General features: G+C 36.5%; 1 protein-coding gene across 1 annotated transcript in view; it reads left to right on the forward strand.

Moving 5' to 3' along the window:
• Window positions 1–24,066, forward strand: part of ROBO2 (roundabout guidance receptor 2) — a 438,049-nt gene that overhangs the window by 359,856 nt on the left and 54,127 nt on the right. Inside the window, exons 7-12 of the mRNA XM_075033940.1 lie at window positions 2,567–2,691; window positions 7,356–7,527; window positions 13,884–14,089; window positions 18,156–18,237; window positions 18,938–19,103; window positions 20,791–20,957. Of these exons, the coding sequence (XP_074890041.1) occupies window positions 2,567–2,691; window positions 7,356–7,527; window positions 13,884–14,089; window positions 18,156–18,237; window positions 18,938–19,103; window positions 20,791–20,957 (918 nt within the window). The remainder of the gene's footprint in view (window positions 1–2,566; window positions 2,692–7,355; window positions 7,528–13,883; window positions 14,090–18,155; window positions 18,238–18,937; window positions 19,104–20,790; window positions 20,958–24,066) is intronic.

Raw genomic sequence — 24,066 nt, forward strand, 5'->3', positions numbered from 1 at the left:
TCACCTACCTTGCGTTTGTTTGGTTACATGATTTGAAAGATAGGCTCATGGAAATGCCATACCCCTCTTCCTCCTGTTGAGCTGCCTCAGAGCACTGTCTGCGTAACATACCCCCAGTGCACCAAGCATGCCTAAGAAGTGATGTTAGGTATCAGTCATTCTTGGGTGTGGTCTACGGGATGGTCTCCTGACACCAGGTTTTTAGCAGCACGATAGAAAGATTATGGTCTTGAGGCCACCCATAATACAGCATAGACATAGGACTCATGCACAGTTCCTGTCAAATGCAGATATAACACCTGAAGAGGTTAGTTTTCTGCTCTCTGCTCTGCCTGAGGTTGCTTATTGATTCTAGATTAATATCCTGGGAAATGAACTTCAATGGTTGAGCAGCAAATACTGAACTAATTCAGTGGCCTTTATTAAGTGGGTTGTCAGAACTGTAGAGATACCTTAGTGTAAGGTATGCCTGTAGGAATGGAGGTTTCTAATTCACAATTTAAAGATCTTTCTCTCTTTCCCTTCCCATATGATCAAATGTGTGCTGATTACCACATTACTGTTTTCTGACACCTGTAGGGATTGCATACAGATATGCTAGGTAAAACAAGGTGAGGGAAAAACAAGTAACTTGCTGCAGTCCAGCACTTCAGGAATAGTACAGCATGAGTTCAGATCCTACAGTATGTGTAGCAACACCTGTGTTCTTATAGAAGCCTCAAAACATAAGGGTATAAATGGGCAGCAGCAGGGCATCTAGCCCTTTATCCCTGCCCTTTCGGAAGACTAACACCTGCTGAGGTCTGGGGAAGAGGTGGACACTTCTCTCTCCAGAGAGGCTGAAATCTATGTTTAGGATTGTGAGGCAGAAGGAAGACTCCTTCTGTTGTCCTCACCCTCTGCCTCCTAAATTGATGGTGATCCATGTTTATTAAGTGCTTTACAGTTCTTGTTTTAAGAGTGCATTATACTAGCACTATTCAACTGTGCTCTTTGGACTCCTGCTGATCTGTAAAGCCTTGGGAAGTGCCTCATGAGATAACTGCAAAGTGTATTTCAAAAAAATCAGATTTGCATACATTTCTGTGCAGTTAGCAGATTTGCGTCTGTGTTGTCAGCAGGTGTAATCGGAAGCTGGGTCTTGATTGCTCTTCGTGCCTAATTAAATAGTTTGTAATTATAATGGTGAAAATATGGTTTTCTAAAACACTTAAATTCTGTTTACCTAAAAGCTTAGTGTTCCTAAACCATCCCTCTCCACAACCACCAAACCAGTAGTAGAATAGAAGAAAATGAATGTGGGGGGGTTTTTTTACTATTTTGTCCCGTTCTTCAGCCTGCCCCAAAAGGTAGCTAATCTTTTGATGAGAGTATTTGGAGATACTGCTTACATTTTTAAGATATGTCAAATAGTATAAATGCAGTTCCAGTGAATTCCGATGTTGAACCAAGACTGAAGGGTTTGCATGTCATGCATAGAAAAGTCATTTGCTTTATTACATCATGCTCAACATAGTCACCGATGTCAAGTTTTTTCTCTCAAATCCTGCAACACTGCTTCTTCCTCACTTTCCTTCTGCACTTTAACACCTTTTCTCTCCCTTCTTGTTCCCACCAAGCATTGATTCTCTATTCTCCATCAGTACCCCCAGACAAGTCAAATTACACCTCCCTTTTAGAAACTGTTCACTTCTGACTGTGCTTCCTGGTCCCCTATGTCTGAATACTGTTAATGCCATCTACTTGAAAACATAGACAGTCCTGGTTCTTCCTTCTTATTTTAACTCCACTTTCTCCTTTTTTCTTCTCCATGTCTCTTTCTGATCTCCTGGAATACCTATTCCTTCTTACTCACCACTCACTGCTGCCCACTAACTCTTCAACTCTTTCTTCTTTCTTGTCTTTACCCAAGCTGAAATCTGGATCCCCCAAGTTTATGTTGGTTTAGCAACTGTTCTTTTTACAGCAAGTCTTCCTTCCCACTCCATTCTTGCCAACACTACCCCTAAGAGAAGTGAATGAGGTCTTGAACTTCCGTCTTTCTACTGCCATCCAGACCTTCCTCTCCTTTCTCAATCATTTTTAAGTGTCTAGAGGGGCAGACTGAAAAAGGTGGTCGGTATATCCTAATTCATACCTTGCAATACACAATAGTTCCAGCACAACAACAAGCTCTGTGAAGCGCAGAGGGTATGAGAGTGCTGATACCTGCCCAGACAAAAGGTAGAATATATCCAGAGCTGGCATCATAAACACCTGATTGCTGCTTCTTAGCATTTATTGTCATCGGAATTTACTCTAGCATGTATGGTTGTAATGTTTCCTTCCCTTTTTTTTTTTTTTCCTCCCCACGACTGGGGATATCACATACTGATACTGCTGCTCTTTTTGTTGCTGTTGTTGTTTTTGTTTATATATTAGTTCTGTCTATACTAATTAATGTTTCTGGTGTTATGTCCTCTGGCATAAAACAAATCTCCATAAAGTTGTCTCTTTCCTTCAATATTCCTTATCTCCTCCTTGCAAAATATCCTAAATTTACACCATGGTTTTTCTTACATTGTAGCTCCCCCACAGTTTGTGGTGAGACCACGAGACCAGATTGTAGCCCAGGGTCGAACAGTGACATTTCCTTGTGAAACTAAAGGAAATCCCCAGCCAGCTGTTTTCTGGCAAAAAGAAGGAAGCCAGGTAAGTTATAAGCACCCGATAAGTCTTTCAAGCCTTTCTAAATAGTTGTATTGTTAAATTTTTAAGAAAATTATTTATATTACCTTTTACAAATTCTTTTAATCTTTCACAGGAATTTGTCTTTTAAACTATCACTGTTTTCTACCGACACTTTTGTTGCTGTTTTTTAAAAAAATTAATACTGTGAAGAACTCAAGGCCATTTAAGTTGGTGAAACTTGTGCTAGGTGCTGTATAAATGTATAGAAAGCAACAGTATATATCTTAAAGACTTTGCATTCTGAAGCCCCCAACAAACAGGTGGATGAGACAAAGAGTAGATATAAAAGGTATGACTCAATTTTTAACTAATCATCAGAGTCTAATTACAGTTCACAACCTGTCTAGACATGATCAAGCAGATACATATCTAGCAAGCTGATTTGCATTGGCATATTCTCATAGTGCATACAGATAGAGGTTTTGAATACGCAGATGCTTTCTTCAGTAAAATTGTCTCAGGAAATTTCTGAATCTGGTTTTGGAAATATTCCCTGATCCTTACAGTCGTTTTTTTGAAATAAAAATTTCTGATGTAGTAATCAATGTTGCCACCAGCCAATACTAACTTCTAGCTTAATATTTGAATGTCATGCCATAACATTTTTTTACTGCTGTTGCTGTACTGGCATGATGTTACAGCAGAAGTCAGGCCTTCTCACTTTCAATGTGCAGTTCATGTTAGTATGTTAAATTTCAACACTGTAAACTATGTGCTGTATTCTCTTTTGCACCTGGAAAAAGATTAAAAGGGGCAAATGGATGCCCAAGGACAGTGCCTTCTTCAGCTCCCTGAGGAAACCTGTCACAGCTACATCTGTCTATGGGTCTATACTATGTACCCTTCTCCATTGGCTAAATTAGTCTTTTCAGAGCCCTGTGCTACTCTTTCCCGTACGGTGATATGTGAGATAACTCTCACATATCCACGTGTTGTGGAAGTATCCACACTGTGTTGTACAGTGCGCGTGTGACTTTTGTCTAATCTGGAGGCATTGTGTGTACCAGCTCAGTTAAAATGTGAGATAAGAACTGAACCACAGATCTCCCGCTCTGCTCCACCTGTTTCTGCTTCACCTTCTCACAAGGGCAGATATGTGGTCCAGAATGGCAGGACCAAGACTGACAGCATTTTGTGTTCTGTTGCATTTGTGGCTTACAAAGATGCAACACTGTTACTTTATGAGCGTAAGCTTGTATGAGTGTAAGCTTTTATGAATGTAAGCTTAATCTTCAGTGTGTTTCTTTCAGTGTATTATTTGGAGAACTTTAGATCTAGCCTCCATGGATCACACCCTGGAAAAGCACAGTATTGTGAGTCTCACTAAGGTGAAATTTGTTCCAAAGGGAAAGTAGAATAGCGTATTGAAATTAAAGTAGGAAGTACTGATGTGCTAGCAAACATTTCAAAACCCTTCCTTGTAGAGCATTTTAATAACATGGTAATGTTTATGTAAAGTGAGCTTATAGTGTCACACTTGAATCTAATAAAGTGGACATTCATCATGCTGTAATAAAGAGAAGAGTTTCTAATTAAAGTAGGACATCATTTGCAGGATTAAAGTCATTTAGCATAATTGAAAAGTGTTAATACTCTATTTTACCCTCTTCCACTGGTATCACTTCAAGGGTAAAAACATTTTAAGGTGAAAATGCATCTTGTGTCTTTAATTGAATGTTATTACCTACTGATTGTACCATGTTGAAGCTGCTGTTTAATTACAAACCTGGAAAATTAATTACTGTATTGAGAACCAGATCCCTGAGGGTTAGAATGGTCTTTTTTGGCAAATAAATGCAACATAAAATAAAATGCAACATAAAAATGGATACCTACATGGTTTATAATCAAACATTGAAACATAGCTCAATGCAATTCACTACACCCTCATGTTAACCTTAATTGAGCATCAGTGAAGTAACACAGGTTAGCGTTACTGTCTCAATACACAACTTGTCAGATTTTGCAATGAGATGCCGTAGAATAGGTGAGTTTCCACATACTGTATATCATCATACAAATCTGGAGGATGGTATTTTGGCCAAATTACGTGACTTTTCACCTTTGTGTGCCCAGCTACAAGTTGTTGCTTGGCTTTACAACGCTTGCTTCTGCTTTTACTCAAGGAACTGTTTGCAGCACCACTGTTAGTGTTCAGAGTAATGTTATGTAGTCATCCTAGCCCACTCCAGTAATTGTAGGGCATTTTTCATTGTGAATCCATTTCTTGATCCTGTGTTTCTGAGCACAACCAGCTGGAAGGGAGGGGAGCTGTTCCCTCCTGAGTCATTTTTTGTGCCAGCTTGTGCATAAACAGCTGGTCCTTTGTACTCGGTAGCCTTTTCCCCAGAGCCTAACAGCTGCCCACCAATGAAATTCACCAGGGCAGGGCTTATGTAGCCTTTAGACTCTCTGGATTAAATTCTTCCTTGAGATAAATTCAGTAGTATTATATCAGGGATGACTCTGGTCCCCCTGTTTGCAACCCAGCATGCCACCGTTGTGCCCAGATGAGCAACCCGACAGCTAATTAAAACCAGTGAAATTGTAAAATCATTTCAAAAGGGGTTGTACTGTAATTTAGGGCAAGTCGTAATTCATAGTTATCTGGTCTTTGAAGAGAGGAGTTATCAGACTGATGAACTCCTCCCAATGTGTGGAATAGTCACTGGGATGTGGTACCTCTCCACAACTGACAAGCCCATCCTGAAGTTAAAAAGAAGGGTAGCCGCCCCTTTCTAATGCAGTGATAAAGAGGATTCTGGATCTTTTTCCTCTTAAGAATTAGGAGCTTGATCTTTGCACTGTCTTTTACATTGTGTTTCTTTTTACACTTTGCATAATGAGTGATAAGTGGAGTCAAGCTCAGCCATATCAAAATTCTCTGCTTTCTCATAAAATTTAGTGGAGTTTTCGTAATACCCTCATTCAGTAGGTATCTGTGCCAGGCAGAAGTTATTCTGAAAGTTTCAAGGCAATTCAGAAAACAGGGCAATTTTTTGAGACCCACTTAGCCCTGTAGCCTGAAATTGTTTCATAATTTTCACACTTTTTTTCATATTGGATCTGACATGTTTACTGGGTGCATATTGATTTTTGAGGAAAAATTTACTGTGATAGATTTCTTCAACACTGACATTGAAAGGGATTAAGGGGAAAGACTCACCTAAGGTGATAAGTAGCCTAGTAGGTTAATACAATTATAAGAGTGTCGGATCTTATTTAAAGCATATCTATCTCCTTTTATAGCCAAAACCAGAGAGATAAAGGTGTGAGCTTCATTTCAAAGCAGAATTTTTTAAAATCCAAGTTTGTTGCTTGTCAGTTCCAAAACATTTTTTGTAAACCATTAAGGTCTACTGCAGAAGAAGCAGAGCTACAGAAAATTCATTTAATACCCTACTCTATACTTTCAGATTTTCTTTTTAGCCCATATAGACAAGCCTGAATGTTAGTAGGGAGTTGTCATTAGAAAGCACAGCAGAGCTATACAGAGCTGCAGTAATGACTGAAAGCTTATCACAGCATGGTAACAGCATTTTGGCATATTCCTGATACAAACAATTGTATTTTTCGTAGAGTGTTGTTGAGTTGACATAAAAGCCAGACTCTGTTTTCCTGGAATTACTGTTGTTTAATTATTGTTTAATCTGTTTCCCTTTCTATCTCATTGGGCAATGCTGCTGACCTTTCTGTTCGCATTGCCTCCCTTTTCCTGTTCTTTTTTATTCACATCAAGTTCTGTGCCAAATGGTATAACTTTTTCCTTGAAAACACAGCCCTCACCACTAAAACCTTTTCAGTCCTTTTCTGTATTATTGATTCATTCAGTCCTTCATCATATGCAAAGACTACTACATCCATTCCAGTTATTCTTATTGACATCTCTCTTTTCTCCAATCCAGCCCAAAGGCAAAAGCTAATCTCCCTGTTTTGTGCTAACTGATGTCTTATCCCACATGAAATTATTTTTTCTCTCTGATGATTTCCACATCAGATTTATACCCTTTCTCTTCACCCTCAAGGCTCCATGCTGCTTTTCTCCTTTGGTATACCTCAGTTTTAATTTCCTTTTATTTCTCCTTTAAGCTCTCATGCTCTGGCAGCTTTTCCTATTTTATGACTTGTTTGTATTTTCCTCCCAGCTTTTCTTCTGTGTCACGCTCTTACTTTCTCCTTTGCCCAGAACATATTCACAGCCAAACAATATGCTCCCTCAAGTCTCCAGGATTCAATTCTTTCTGTTAGTTTTCTAATGTTTACTGTAGTATTGTGTCCTCCTGATTTGATAGCCAACTAAGTATATTATTACAATTATGTTCAGAATGAAAATGAATGTGTCACAAATACAAATCACTCAAGTGTGACTGTTGGAAAATTTCTCCTCACCTGTATCCCCAGCCAGAACACACCACTGTGTGCTGTCAAAGGCCTGTTTCTAATTTAAACTGCAAGTTGCCCAAGGCAGGGAAAGCTAGCTCTATGTGTTCATAAAGTCATAACCACACTTACTTTTTCTCCTAGTTTATATATAGAACTTTTAAGGAAAAATCATCATCTCTCTAGCTGAGGGAAAAGTGGTGCTTTCGTGTTTTGAATTGATGTGAGATGAATTGTCTTTGCAGAATCTACTCTTCCCAAACCAGCCTCTCCAACCCAACAGCAGGTATTCAGTGTCACCAACTGGAGACCTCACTATTACCAACATTCAGCGGTCTGATGCAGGCTACTACATTTGTCAAGCACTGACGGTTGCTGGAAGCATTTTAGCAAAGGCTCAGCTGGAGGTTACTGATGGTAAGCTATAGAAATTCCTATTGTTTTTTCCTGTCAAAGTGTTTTAAAAGCAGTGTAAATAAAGGCATATGAGATCACATAATTCATACAAGTAAGCGGACAAGTTTCTACAGAAAATACAATGAAAAAGGGTCTCTGTGCAATTCTTTATGGTATCAAAAAGGCAAAAAGTTTGCCTTTTGCTTGCTTTCTGGAGGTTCCTTAACAATACAAACAAGGGACAAACCAGCTTAGAATAGCATTGGTGAGAAAGGAAGCTGCTCAGTTCACTAGAGCTAAGATAGGACTGCAAAAAAACATTGTGAAGAATGAATAGGTTTGTGATTAAAGCAATGAATTGGGGTGCAGAAAAATGGAGCTCAATTCCCACCAGTCTTCAATATTATCTTAGGCAGCTAGTTTGGGAATGTGTCCTTAGCTCAATTATATCAACATAGTTGCCTTGAACTTACTGGAGTACTGTTGGTTTAGAACAGCTACATCATGTAGCCCTTTAGTCCCTCTGTGAATAAGGCACCTACCTCCGAGCAATGTTCTAAGAATTCCTCAGTATGGTTAGGTGTGAAAAGAGCCATGGAAAGACATAGGTAGAGAAGAGTTTTCAGGAAAGTAAAAACACAAGATGTCTCTTGATGCTTTCCATTTCAAAATTCTGGGTTTGAATTTTATCCTGCCTTGAAGTTTACCTTACTCCATCTAAAAGCATGAATCCTTTTCATATGTCAGGAATCCTGTTGATATCCTTCTTCATCCCACTGTGGATAGAAGGCAGTTTGCATCCTTTAATGTTAGTGAAGAAAACAACAGAATTCCTTTTATACTAGGAGATTGTGGCATTCCCCAGCATCATTATTCCTTATCTTAACTGACTCATTAAATATCTCCTGACAGACTTTGATGAATTTTTGCCATTAAAACTGTTGTTATATGCAGAGGTCTACTTTTACTGTTCCCTTAGAGACCTGCCTGCACCATGAAAGTTTGAAAAGATGTCTAATTCTGAATAATCTGGCTTTTCACAAGAGCATATTCATCACAAGTGACAGGTAGAGAGGTTCAGGCTCATGTTATAGAGATTTGAGCATTAATTTGATGCCTTTTCTTTGTTTTCCACAAGCTGTCTATATTTTTATGACAGTGGGAGATAATTTCTGCCTTATCCTTGCATCTTTACAAGTAGTTTCTGGAGACTAAAGGCTAACCTTTACTCTGCAATCTCTTTATGTCCTTTCTCTCATGATCTGTGACAAAATGATGCATTTTCATTCAATTCAAATTTAAATGTGGATTAAAAGGTTATTTAAAATTAATGGAAAGGCAGTATTTGTTAATATCTGTCCATAGTGCTGCCTGAGTCAGTGCCATGATGGTGATTGGAATAAATAGAACACAAAAACATTGGCTAAGAGGACATTGAGCTGTTAAGGGTTGCACCTGCTGATGCTGTACAGATTTACTGCAACAGGGGCTGAGTCGATCAAATCAGGTTCAAGGATTTTAGTGATAAGGAATTCTTCCTTTTGACAGACAGGGCCTGTGGTCTATCTTTATCTTGTGTGGGGGAAAAAAAATAATAAATCCTAATTGACCCCTTTGGAACTTTCGTTAGTTGATTTAACAAGTCAACAGAAAGCTCACAACAGTGTCCCTGCTAAAATGCAAACACATCTACAATTAATTCTGATTAAAGGCGGTGTGCATTCCACATTGCTAGAGAAAGCATTAGCTGGTGGCTCTGCTGCTCAAGGAATGCAAGGCCTGCGTTCTTCAAATGCTTTCCAGGACCCACTGTCAGCATGATCATTATGAAATAATAAAAGGTTACTTTACAGAAATCCCATTTCATCTGTGAGTCAAAGGGCAGGTAAAGTCAGAAGAAAAGTGCTAAAACAATATTGTGGAACTGGGATTATACAAATAAATGTACCATTAGATCACAGATATTTTTTTAATTGCTTTCAGTTAGGAAGTTAACCATAAATGTCTAAATAATATGTTTTGGTTGATGCTGAGCAGAAGTTATGGAAGCTAATGATTTTTTTTCAGTAGGGAAATCTAATTTAATGGTTTTAAAAATATAATAATAGATGAACACTGTGCATGCTAGCTATATACTTAAGCATTAGTGTTCTAGTTTTTGGCTGGTGATTTCAGTTTTACTTCATAGCCCAGAATTTTTCTGTTTGGTTAATGATTTAATAATAGTGGCAAGCCATCTTTTTCATTTTGAACACATTTTTGTTTGATCCAGAGTAATTTAGATCCAATTGAAGTTCCAATACAGAATGAAAACATGTCATGTGCAGAAAAACAAGTGCTTAATTATACCATATATAGCAGTGTTTCAGTTGTTACATTTTTGCACTTACAAGTCTTTACTGGAAATATTTTTAACTCAAGTGTTCACATGAGAAGAGATTACTAGCTGTGATGAAATGTGCTGAGTTGAGTGATAATTTTGCTGATTATGGACTGTGCTAAGAGCCTTCAGTGTATTTGAAATTCAAATCTTGTATTTTCTTGAAAGGCTATCATATAATCCACTGTCTAACGCACATCTGGAAAAGCAAAATAATTTTAAAAATTGAGACAATCTTAGCAATCCCTTGAAACTCAAGAAGTGAATATGCAGCTCACAGTCTTAAAATGACAGATCATGCAAATAAACCAAATGCTTCCATCTATCTGTGCTCAAGACAAAAAGAATATTTAACAATTAGTAATTTGTTCCATAAATTTATCCATCATGCACAGAATATTTTGAAGATCTCAATTTCTCCTTATCTAGTAATTATTAATATTTATTAATAAAAGTTTTGATCATTGCGTGCTCAACTATAGGATCAGCCTACTTTGCCCAGTTTACCCAGCAGTTGCTGTTTAGGCTGAGTATTGGGATGGAGGAGCAAGCTTAACCTCCCACAGTGGATTTTTCTGGCAACATAAGAATGAACTGGTTTAGGATATTAAATTAATTAAAAAGATCATGTTTCTGGGCTTTTGAATGAAAGTGGAAGGCTGGACCTATAAGGATTATTCAGAACAGATTAAAAAACAAAAAAAAAAAAAGAGAAGGAGTTGGCAGCATACCTCAACATCTCCCTCTCCACTGATTTGGAATAGACATTTAAGGCATTTTTTCCCAAACTCCTCTGCAATATTTTTACTATAGGTCTATTGAATATTCTGGGGTATGTATCTCTCAAATCCTCCTGGAAGAATTTAATATCACTCACAGTTTATGCATCTGCAAATCTGCCCACCATGTTTCCTATCCCTTATCAAATGTATATTACATGTTTTATAGCAAGTGTGACAATTTCAAACAGGAGAGATTCAGAACAACATCACAGCCTCCTGTGAAGCTCTTCCACAAAAAAAAGGCAGAGGAAGGATTGGTCTCTGCTTTTCCACCTCTCAGGAGAGCACCTGGCCCTATCATAATAGTGTTCATAATGAGAATTTCATGACTTGTGTCTAATTTTACCCATTAATTCACCAGGAAAACTTCTGAAATGCTGATTTTGGAAGTGCCAAAGTAAAGACTTCATTTTGTTATTCTCTTATTTTAATTTCCTGTTGTAATTTGACCAAATTCCACCCAAATTTAAACATCATTTCAGTTAATCCAAATTGCATTTGTAATGAATAAACTGTTCATTAACAATATATTTTGTTCTTTTCCGATACTTTGCTCAAAATTTAATCTGCATTTTATCACAAAAGGAATCTGATAACTTTTCAGTTACCAGAATATGTGAATATATGGTTGCTGGCAAATAGTTTCAAAACCATTTTTTTAAATTAAATTAATTTTGAAATCAACTTCTCTTTTACTATGCAAATATATTTTAGCCACACAAAGTGTCTCTGTGGAATAGATATAAAAGTTTCCTGCTAGGATAAAACAATGTAAAATTTAAATAAAAAATAAAAATGTTGTAAAAGAAACTAACAAAACCCCCAACCTTTTTGTGGATATTTTTCATTATCTCTCTGTTCTTCAGAATGCTTATGATATATCTTTTTAAACCTCTAAGGGAATTTTGGATCCTTACTAATGAGGAGACCTATCTAGTTGGAATGCAAGCATGTATACACATTTTAGAGATTTACAAGTCATAGTTGTGAAGACAATACAGTCGTTCACAGATCAGTGGAAACCCTAAGTGTTCATTTAACCTTTAGCCTTAGTGTCATGGAAACCTGTAGTGGTCTTTCACCCATAACACCCTTGAAAATGAAGATTCCTTCTGGCCAGGAGACTTTCAATTACACTATTGATCAGAGCTATTTAAAGGATTATGAGCTGCTCATTTGGGCTGTAAAAAACCTAATTACATGCCAAAGAACAATATCGGTAATGCAGTTGGTTTTGAAGATACCTACATTGCTACACATATGAAAGGCAATTAGATGCAGCAAATAACTGCAATGGAATCATTAACAACTTAAGTAATTCTTTTTCCTTAGTTTTTAGCTACCTAGAAAACTGGGATTTCCTGTTTTATGTTAAATTGAAAGGAAAATTTACACAGTTAAGTTTTCATTCTAATATACTACTCGTGCTGAAGGTATGCTGATAGTCCATATGAGCTGAGATCAATTTTTATTTTACCAAATGGCTGAACTGTGTAGTCATAAGGAACATTAATGAGATAAAAAATTTCATATCAAGGTAAAAATGCATTACATTTTCTCTTTTCTTGTAATATAGTGTTTCCTGTCATATCTCGGAGTTCACTGGGTGATATTTCAGAATATCCAAAATAGCTTTCACATTCTGGTGTTAATAAATAATCTGTATTGGCTTTCTATTTTCAGTTTCAATTTCAATAAATGTGATAAACTCACACTCCAAGGTACTACTAATACTAATGATTCTATCCTTTGTGTATCTTGTTAACAGAAGAAGTTAGGTAGTATTTTTGCAACATTAACATTTCAGAAACAATTGTTTTAGGTATAAAATGTACCGCTAACATCTCCCTGATATTTTTTATTTGTTAAATAGCATAATGAAAGCACTTTGGATCTGTTGAAGGTTCCAGAGGTTTGCATCTCAAACAGCTCAAATACAACAGAAACCATGTTGCTTCACAATAATTTATTTTCAGTTCATTGTTAGAGTCAGGTGTTGTGTATGGACTATAATGAAACAGATTCTCAGCTAGAATAAATGATTCAAACTCCATTGACATTGGTGGAGGCAGGCTAACTTACACGGGTTTAGGAGCTAATCCTGCTTGTTACAATATTTAATACCAGTCATATAATTGTTCAGTTGTTCAAAGATTTAAAGGAGTAGTGTGGCTGGTAAATATATCAAAATGAATTCTCAGTTCTGTTATATTGATTTTCTGCAGGAGTCATAGCCTTGTTTGTATTCAAGTATTTAACATTCATTTTGTATAAACACATTCTTTAGAAAAAAAGTTATATTTTGCTGCTTAACAGATGGCTCAGAGAATAGGTTCAACAGCAGAATTATTTATGAACAATTGGTCTTTCAAGAAAAGCGAACATGAGCATTTTACCTCATCTTCACGATATCCCACTGGTCATGGAATGGGGTTTATACACAGCCATGCACTCAGTCACTGGTTACAGAGTCCTTTAAGCAGTACTTCAAGCATGCAAATGTAAATTAGTAGGGGAAAAAAATTAAAAGAGTTCATGGTTTTTAAAGGTGATGAAATTATTTGATAAGTAAGCTGTTGAATGGCTTGATTGAGTTTGAACTTTTCACCACTGAAAAGAGTGGTACAGTCATTTAGATCACTCAGATTATGAAAATGTTTTGTATTACTGTTAGATACTTTTGCTGATGAAAACTTGCAAGTTGAGAATGAATGGGGGATGTGATTGCTACCCATGCTAGAATGGCTATGGTGTTTCACTTTGAACTTTAACAGATTTTCTCTTTAGGCCCTAAATCAGGTAAGCAATTAAACATGTTTTGATGTGACATTAAACATGTGCTTTAAGTGCTCTCCTAAATTGGAAGAAATAAGAGATGTACCTCAATTCTTTTCTGCATCAAGGTCTTAATTTTTATCCTATCTTAATCACATGAGTCTGATGGTCTTTGCTAACAGAAGTTTATGTATCTTGGTGTTTTCTTGCAGTGGTCAAATAAAATTCTTACAAAAATGCTTTTCAAATATACCAGTTAATTGTTAACATGTATCTGTGGGTCTTCCAGAAATAATGGTTTTATTATTCCAGAATAATGGTTAGCCTTTTAGAGGCTAACTTAAACTAGTCTCTTGAAATTGGTACTGTGTCAAGGAAAGGGCTAACTGCAGCAGAGGATCATTAAGGGTGTGGATGCCAACGCATGTGTCACTGTTCAGTCTTGACAGATAGGCCTCCGCCCATCATCCTTCAGGGGCCGGTCAATCAGACACTGGCAGTGGATGGGACAGCTTTGCTGAAGTGCAAGGCAACTGGTGACCCCCTTCCTGTCATCAGCTGGTTAAAAGAAGGATTCACTTTCCTGGGCAGAGACCCTCGAACATCCATACAGGATCAGGGGACGCTTCAGATTAAAACTCTGCGGGTGAGTAGCAATAACAAAACAAGTGCTGCAAGTGGTACATGGCTAGTCTCGAGCTGTTGATGTGTGCCTCAAGCAGCTCTGCTGTCTTGCTGTCTGTTGTCTTCAAAATTTACTTAATTGTCTCTTTTACTATGAAATTCTCACTAAGTTCACATCCTATTTTGTTCTTTGACATTGTGTAGGGAAGGGGGGGTGGGGTGTGGAAAGAAGAGCCAAACTAGCATTAGATATTTCTATTAGAATTCCCTAAACATAGAATTGTATTTAAAATCTTACTTATGGTGCAATAAAACACGAGTTGGGGATGGACAGACATGAAAAGGACAGGCCTTCCTTATCTTTTCAGTCGGTCTTATCATGAAGCCATTGGCCTGTTGTCTCTGCTAAAACTTAGAGCAGTTCATTTTCAACAGCTGATGGTAATTTTCCAAGAAGCTACTGTGCTCACAAGTGATTCTGGAGTTCATCAGGGTTTGGCCCTGCACTTCCTCCATCAGTGAGTCTTGGCAGTCTTGAGCTGGCTGATTTATTCCAGTGTTATGCTTGCTAGAGATGTTCCATCACGCTGCGGAGGGGAAAAGACAACTAATACTGTAACATACATGCAGTCATATGCAGAGAGATTTCTATTCAAAATCAAATGCCTATCATAATATTTTACATTTTGACACAAGATAATACAATATCTTAAAAGTACAAAGAAATCTTATAATATTTCACATAGCATAATGTGAGATTTTGGTGTTAAACATTGCATCGCTAATCTTTGTTTGGGCTTTTAATTTTTCCCTGCTCAAAGGTAAAAATGTACATTTGATTGTATGCACATGAACAAGCATGTGAATGGAAAAATAGTAACGTAAATGTAATTATTTTTCAAGAACGTGAAGGCAATTTCAGAAACCATTTAATTTCATCAGTAGTAATTTCTGCACTTAGCTTTGCCATCCAGAAAAATGTCAATAAACGTAGCTACTGAGGACAAGACATAAAGAGCAGTTTTGTTTTCTGATACCATCTCATCAGTGATCGTAGATGAATTGTTAACTTCCTTGGAACAAAATGGAATTTATTAAAAAATTTATGCTAGCTTTCCTTGAGTAAACAATTTATCCTTTCTCCCTGGGCTGAAGGCAGGTTTAGGCCATGAAGGTTAATGCATTTTTCCTGTAGAGCTGGATTAAAGAGTGCGCTTGAATAGTCAAGATTCCCCAGTAGTGTTAGAAAGCAGCAATTAAAGGTGGAAGCTTAGTGATTTCAAACAAACTTTGAGGCATCGATGATGGGCTTCTGTGGAGTGTCCATGAGGCAGAAGCTCCTGGGATACCTGTCTGCATGCAGCTATGCAAACAATGAAATTGGTTCTGAATCATGCCAGTGCATTAATCTCGCTGTTAGAGGCAAAAGGTCTGTAAATGAAAGGAAAAAAAATTGCTTGCAAGGGGAGAAGAAAACAGTATTAGTAGTGAGTGTGGTTTTGAAAGACATGAAGCTTTTATTGATCCTTAAGTGGCTCATTCACTAGTAACCAATTTTCCTTAATTGCCTAGAAAGACAATTTATATAAACCCCTTGATTGCTGTAGTGTGCACTGTTTGGCTCAGACTTAAGAATAAAAAACACACACAACCATAAAAATAAGATTTCTCCTGTACCTTGCACTTTTTATGAATTAAATATGTATTTAAATTTGGAATGTTTAACTTTTCTCTCAGGTCTACCTGAGCAAGGACTAGCAACACTTCCTAAGCAAAAAATGGCCACGAAATACATCCAAGTACACTTACATACCCAAGTTCAAAACAAATTAATATTTATCACCCACATGTCCTCAGCCTTATCCTCCTGTCACAAATAATAATCACTATTGCAATCATAAAAGATTTCAAGATATGGGTAAAGATGAGCCACTACTATTTAAATCTTTAGGACCATCCTCTTCTGCTATTTAACTCTCTTTTTATGTGTAAATCAAATTATTCAGGAGTCTGCAGCAGTCACAGTAAACCAAGGGCCACAGTCATGTACATGAACATAGAATTTTTTCTGATGAGCCGATCTTCCCAGTTGCCCTGAGGAGGACAACTAAAAACTCATATACGTCACTCACTCAGTACCCTTTCAGACAGGTCAACACTGACAGAAAACTCCCTTCTTCTCTGTAGAAGCGTACCACACCAGATTTAGACACGTGCATTAATTAAGGAAGAAAACTTTATTTTACTGAATAGCAAAGATTTTCCATTCACCGCCCCTGTTGTTTTTTCCACAGCACAAAAAAAGTATAAATAATTGAATTATCAATACACTATGTCTGTATCTAATCCATCCACAGTCTGGAAGTTAGATAATTACCATAACTTGCAAGAGGCAGCATATCTCCAGCTTGCTTTATACGTTGAGTTTGCCTTCTGCAAGTTACTCTGTTGTGTATACCACATAATTCATTGAGTATGCCATACACCATCTGTCACAGTAGTACACAAATGAAACTGAGAACCATAGCCTTGAGAAATATTCTCCATTATCACATAATGAAGAATTATATATTTAATAAAAGCTCAGAAGCAGCAAAATAAAACACTTCAGAATGCTATAAGGCGTTCTCCTCTGGAAAATCTGTCTCCTTTCAAGAGTCTTTCTCATTTCATTAGCAGTACTTCTGTATTTTGAGTCTCTCAGACATTTTCAGAGGGGTTTAATCATTGCTTGTATTTCATGGAAAAAACATCTCCTAAATTGCAAGTTATGCTCATTCAAACAATTGAACGGGCATTAATCAGTTGCTTCCTGCCCCTAAGAATGGTACACTGCAGTCCCAGTGTATCTGAAGAAAATACCAACAAAATTAAAACATGACAAAGTTAAAAATCAATTAAATTATATATCAACAAGTAATGTAAAGATCATCTCACTTATTTGGCTTGATATTCTTGAAGAGTGAGGTATAAGAACATTTGCTATAGTGCCAATCTGTATTTAGCAGAAAACCCATTACAATTCCTTAAAGTCCAATAAACCTTCTTGGATGCAGTCCTATTTCTGTCAAGTCATCTGATGGTGAATATAATTCTTCTCTTTTATCACTAGAGTCAGCACTGTCCCTCTTCTGCTACCATCTCCAGATTACCATGCTTTATACATAATGGTCTGCTCTGTAAAGTTACAAAGCAAAGTGTGCTTTGTAAAGTTACCATTTTCCATCCATCCCTGCAGTCTTTACTAGTTCCTGTCTCAGAAATCTTTACTTTAAATTTAAGTAAGGAATAGCAAAACACTTGGCAAATTTTCCAGTAGGACAATTTATACAGCAAAGAAATTAATATTGATAATATAATTCAAAACAGTTTCCCCAAATAAATTTGAAATATATGAACTGACAAGGGAATCACAGTGGTTTTATACAAATGTATTTTTTTTGCTACCAAAGTGCCTTGCAAGCCTGAAATAAAATCCCATGTGAAAGAGAAGAAAGGTAAGCATGGTGTAGGATCTGATTTAATTTCGCCATTTGAGAATTGCTTGGAGGACTGTCTGTGTAGAGGAACCACTATAAAGTCTCAGCAACAGTATTTGTATGTGTGGTGTCCTGTATAGAAATGACTTCATCTGTCATAAGAGCCTAAGATGATTTAACAGCCTTCCTGGCACTGGAAACTGTATCTCTGGGTCATCATGGGATAATCAACAGTGAGATTTTATCCTCTAAGGAGTTAATTGTTGTTATATTGTTACCTAATTTCACCTCTATTTGTTGTAACCAATACAAAGGTTGATACTGTCTAAAACATCCATTCTGTAGCACTTACATTCTGTACTGGTACCATTAACAATATGAAAATTAGAATTAGAAAAGTATTAGAAGCAAGTAATCTTATTGCAGTTCTCTAAAAGTAAGCCACCATTAAACAATTGTTTGAAAATGGCCAGTGCCCTCTAGTCTGGTGTAAAATGTAGGCTAAGTTCTTCTTACCAAGAAACATTTAGAAAAAGAAAATTAGTATAAACTCAGTCAGCTGATTCTAAAAGGTTGTTAAAACTGCCCTTAACTGGTTTTTATGTCTAGCTGTCCGATACTGGGACTTACACTTGCGTTGCTACAAGTTCCAGTGGAGAGACATCTTGGAGTGCTGTGCTGGAGGTGACAGGTAGGCGATGTCCAGGGGCTGTTTTTCAGTTGGCACAAAATGAATGCGTAGACTATGTTAGAGCAGTCTGAGTCAAATAATCTGTTCTAGAAATTCTAGGATTGAGATGGAGAAGTTTTGGGTAGGAAGGCTGGGTTCCTTCACACACCTTGTATTTCACTGCTATTATCTTTAATTGCCCATTCACATTGCAACAATTTGTATTTGTCTCCACTGACACAGGTATGCTATAACTCTTCTAAGTAGGAGTATTAATAAACTATGGGTTTGTCCAGTAATTGGCTTGGGCAAGGAAACTATTATGCCTACATAGAGACCTATCAAAATCCAGTGTGCTCTCTGTGAGTACTGGAGTTGATCTGGATATAGGAACTTTCTCAGCCTTCTAGCAACTGAGGTTTTGGTATTTTATGTAAATTTCAGCAAAGCTGGGCTTTTTTGCTATTCTTCCTTTTCTTTTTTTATATATTTATATATAACCTTTTGAGTTTTGTGGGTTTTTTTCTTTCTAAAGAACAATAGCTCTTCATCCAAAAATGTGTGTGGTTGTGCAATTGTTGACTTAGTACTTTACAGATTAAGAACATTGGTTATGCTGATTTTGCAGATGTTTGGCATGTTTTTCCTTTTAATCTTCTACTTTGATCAAATTTATACAATCAAGGGTAAAAAGTAATTGTTTTGTATTTACTCCTCACAGAATCTGGTGGAGCAACAGTCAGTAAAAATTATGATATAAATGACCTCCCTGGGCCACCATCCAAACCTCAGGTCACTGATGTTACTAAGAACAGTGTCACCCTGTCCTGGCAACCAGGGACCCCTGGAAGCCTACCAGCTAGTGCATATATCATTGAGGCTTTTAGGTATGTGAATTATTCCACTTTTAATCTCCTTCCTTTCTAATTTTGCTTGAAACCTGGTACCAGCTATTTTCCTGGTATTGTGGTGTTCTTTTAGACTCTACACATATCATTAGAAGTCCATTAAAAGACTCAACTCCTGTGGCAGGCATTGATTCTTACTTTTCAAATTGATTTTTTTTTTTTAACTTGTCACTTTTTTCTAAGTGATTAATTAGAGGAACATCTAACTATTTCTTCAGGTCAACAGGAATATAACAGGACAATACAGTCATTAATTGTTACTTTTCCTTTAGCATTGATGATCAGTGAGTTTCCTGTGGGAATACTGCAGGTCAAATCTTTCGGGCCAGTGTTATCTTGACTATCAGAGTACAAATAATCTGAAAATAAATGGATAATCCTGAAGCCTCTCTGCATACTTGAATTCCTGTTCTTGTTAAAGCAGCACATATTAAAGAGTCAAAGCACTTAAAATTTCTATTTTTTACTGTTTTAGGTAGTTTAAAACTTTTAGCTGAAAAGGCTACTGTTGATAATTTAGGATTTCATACTGCAGCCTGAGGCTGAAGAAAATCCAGTTGCTCCCTTCCACACAGCAGCAATTAATACATGGTATGAAAGAACTCCTGGGCTCCGATTCAGCAAGTTTGTCTAAGCATGGGCCATACCTCTCACGTGTATCAGTAATATACTCTTTGGCTTAAAAATGTGCATGTTCTTAAATGTTTTCCTTAATCAAGTTGTTCAACAAATGACAAATAATTTAGTTCATCTTTTAGTTAAAATTCATGCAAATTTAAGAAGTTATAGCAATAATGCCTCACCCTGCTAATTAATATGCAAAGAACATTACTGTACGCGCAGATTGTGGATTTTGTTTTGGAATGTATCCTTAATGCATTACATGACTGACACAATTGAAACATGAAACTTGTAGCTCTCCAGTTTCTTTTTCCTTTTAATATATTTAGATTTTTTTTTAATCAATGCTATACAACAAAGCACAATAAGATAAAATTTTCTCTTTAAACTTTTGTGATACTTCACCCCAGATAAGCTTTAATGGCATCCCATCAATAACTTTAACAAAAGCCAGGCATTTTCATTAAAAGCTGTTTTAACAGTCACACTTGAAATCTCTTCATACAGTGATTGTAATCTAATTATAATAATGTCCAACGGAAAATGTAGTGACAGAAAAAGTATTCATATGCTTTCCTTCATTTACAAGCATGTTTTCAGCAGGTTTTTCTGTAACTTTGAGTATGAGTATAGTTCAAGGACAATACTTTTCTTCCAATGACAATTTATTGACATAATTTACTTAGCAGTGTATAAAATTACTCTTTTAACAGGATTTTCTTTTCTAAGGTTTATGTTCAAGAGTGGTCTATTTATCATTCAAATTCACTTTACAGCTTTCCACACTTCCCTTTTGTAGGTATTTATTTTGGAGAGATAGCAAAAGCTTTTGCTACTGCTGAAAGGAGAAATACTTTTGACAGCTGTGGGGTTTTTTTTATCCCACCTTGATGAGTTAACTTAAACAATTATTTTTATTTTCTACCTTGCTTTTACTACTTTTTCCTGTACTTAGACTTTACATAGGGTTACAAAAGCAGGTCCTTTCACTTCTTTATTTTTCTCTTGCATTAGTCTATAATCTTCAACCCTCTTCTCATTGCAGTCAATCTGTGAGCAATAGTTGGCAAACGGTGGCTAACCATGTGAAGACCACTCTCTACACTGTGAGAGGACTGCGCCCCAATACAATCTACCTGTTTATGGTGAGAGCTATCAATTCACAAGGTCTGAGTGATCCCAGCCCTATGTCAGATCCTGTCCGAACACAAGGTAATAGTATTTATTAAGGCTTATGTGCTTGAGCTAAAATAGAAAGAAGGAACTGAGAGTTGACCAATAGGTCAGTGTGGCCATTTGGCTTTAGCACTCTGACTGAAAGAATCATGAATTGAGCTTAACGAATAAAGATAAAAAATAGTCCAATGTTTTCTGTATCAATCTGGAGCTTAGAAGAGATAGGTTAGCTCTTTAATCTTTTCTGTATTGTAGACCTTTTGTTTTGCAGTTCACTTAGACTGGGTGTGCTCCTTGATGTCTGGTTGCTATTGAAAGTAATGTGAGTTACCCAAGCTTTTCGGAAAAGTGCTCTGAATACCATGCTCTCCTCAATACGTTTTCTTGTCATTTCCTTACTTCTCCATTATTATAATAGGGATATACTATAGTAACAAGTGCTTATGAGAGACGGACACCATGTTTAGCACTAGTTTTAATCAAAAGAACTGCACAAAATATCTGTAGTGTATTGATTAATCTGGTCCAACATTTAGGCAGAGAATTCACGTAAAGTAAGGCATCTACATGCTAAGAATATTTTGAAGTTATTCTAGAGAAAAGTATGGGTCTTCTATTTACATACCCAGATTTCTGAATTCTTTATATTAATCAACGGCATAAACCAAGAGGGAAGGCTGAAGTGAATCCCTCATTTATAGGGTGGTGATATAATTGATAGCTGTGATCCTCCATTGCTATTAAATTGACTGTTGAATTCTGTTCACATTACATCAAACTCTAATGGCGTATAACTGCCATAAACAAATTTCTCTTCACAGCATGGATTTTTTTGGCTTTGACAACACATTGCTCGAACACTTCATTCAAGAGTGTACTTCTGTGATAAACAGGTTGGGATGCAGGAATTAATAATCTTTTGGAATCATAGGGGTTTTGAGTCCAAAGTAATAGCTTCTCTCACAGTTAATTTAGAATGAGATGCTCTGTTTATGGAAGTTATAAAAGTGTCCATGGATAGTGCATCCTGTGTCAGCCTCTTGCATGTGTAAGTGGTTTGGATCCTTTGCTGGTCCTAAATGGAAAGAGAGAAACAAGAGTAGGGTGGTATTTTTTTATCACATAACTGTCACAACCAGCCTCTCTGATCCCAGTCTATTCCGGAATAAATCTGTCATAAGTATTATTATTATACCCTCAAAATAGTAATCATTGCTGTAAAAGAAGAAACAGAGCTGCTTTCCAAAAAGCTGAAGGAGTGAGTTGGTCAGGGATTTCATGGCTTGACTATCCATGGAGTATCACAAGTTTTCTCCTCTTTCTTACTCTCCCATTATTATAGGGTGACTCATGCTTTTCACTGCACCAGCCTTTTAGTCTGCATAACTTATCACCTGGTTAAAAAAACAACTTTGTTTCTCATTTGAGTGTCAAGTATAGACTTTTTATCTGACATACTGACAAGCAATTTGATTTCAGTAAAAACATGTCTTTTAATTAGCTACAGCATGTGTTGCAGCTTCCATTTCCAGAAGCTGTTTAGCAGTCAAACACACTGAGACATGTACAGGATTTATAGCTTCTTTGCAAGCCTGCAGTTTAATAGAATTAAATCATAAAATCAATTGAAAATTAACATAATGTTTTGATGTGATTTCTAATTATGCCTGAGTTAAATTCAGGCTCACAGAAGAAGCTGACACACAGTAGAAAGCCTATTCACAGTGGTCATGGAGGAAGAAAAAAGCAGCTATTACAGTGCTATATAGGATTAATTTGCAACAGGTGGCTGTGGTAGCTTTAATAGCTGAGCCTTTAATTTCCTGGTGTTAATTACAACAAATACAAGTAATAGGATTTTATGCATATTGTCAGCAGTGGACTGCAAGTAGACAATCAGGCACTTTCAGAAGGTTTACCTTATATGACTTGCATCAAATAAACACAGAGAAATCAGTAATTACTCTAAGAAAGGAGTTGTTTCTTGTTTCGATTATTAACAGACCAAGCCACATATTAAGAAACACTTTAAAGAAACTATATATAATCCTATCCCTGGAATTTAAATTACTAGCAACTAATAGCAAGTTCAATGGAAGCCAATAAAAGAGAGGTTAGAGAAAATATATAACCAATTTAATTTTAGAGACCTCTTAATTGTGATCAGAACATAGCTTCTTGAGCCAGTTTTGCTTGAGTCATGATTTTATTTTTCTAGTATTTGACAATATCCTTACAGATAGATCAACTGTTTTTTCCACCAGGAGTCTCCTAGTAATGTGGAAATGACATTACAAGACATTACACTGTAAGCATCACATATGCATATGTTTTCAAGTGTACATACGAGAAAACAGAATTCCACATGTACTCTTGATACTCATTTCTTACTGTTATCAGCCCATGTTATTCCCTTACTTCTGAACATATGTCCCGTTAAAATGATGAAATGCAGTTCATACAAACACATGATGTAGAAATGTCTTTTCTCCTGAGGAAATATAGGTACTTTGTTGGTTATATACCACAGGATGACTTAACCTAAAATATAGCCATGGGTAGCTGTAGGTATTTTGTACCAAGGCTCATAGCTTTTTGTGGATAGCAGCATAAATTATCATCCTGTAAACCAGTCTGAGTTGCTGTCTTACATATTTATTTTATTATATCTTTCTGTTTCTTGGTCACTTTGAATAGTCATAATTTGCTAGACAAGCTCCTTCAGTGACATCCATAGTTGGATTATATTCCCTCTGGAGATCCTTGGAGCCATTTGCATTAGAAGCCTGTGGCAATATTGTTTATTGGTGGCTCAGAACCCATAACAATCCAGAATTATAAAGCTGAAATATTGATGATCAAAACCTACTTTCTTTCAAAATCTGGAGGCATGTGATTCAAATATAGTTGTTATATTTAAATGTTTCATTTTTAAGAGCACTGTTATTTCTTCTTAATAATATTTAGAAAATAAAAAGAAATCACATGCTGCACACTCCCATATCTAAGACCATGTTACAGAGGCTCACACAATCAAATCCAACAGGTGTTAAAACTCAGATTTATTCTTCAGTAAAAAAGTTAGTTAGAACTCCGACAACATTTGTGAACCACAGGTTCAATGATGTAAGGGGAATTAGTACTA

Source organism: Buteo buteo, chromosome 8 (genome assembly GCF_964188355.1).
Source record: "Buteo buteo chromosome 8, bButBut1.hap1.1, whole genome shotgun sequence".
In the NCBI taxonomy this organism is placed as follows: domain Eukaryota; kingdom Metazoa; phylum Chordata; class Aves; order Accipitriformes; family Accipitridae; genus Buteo; species Buteo buteo.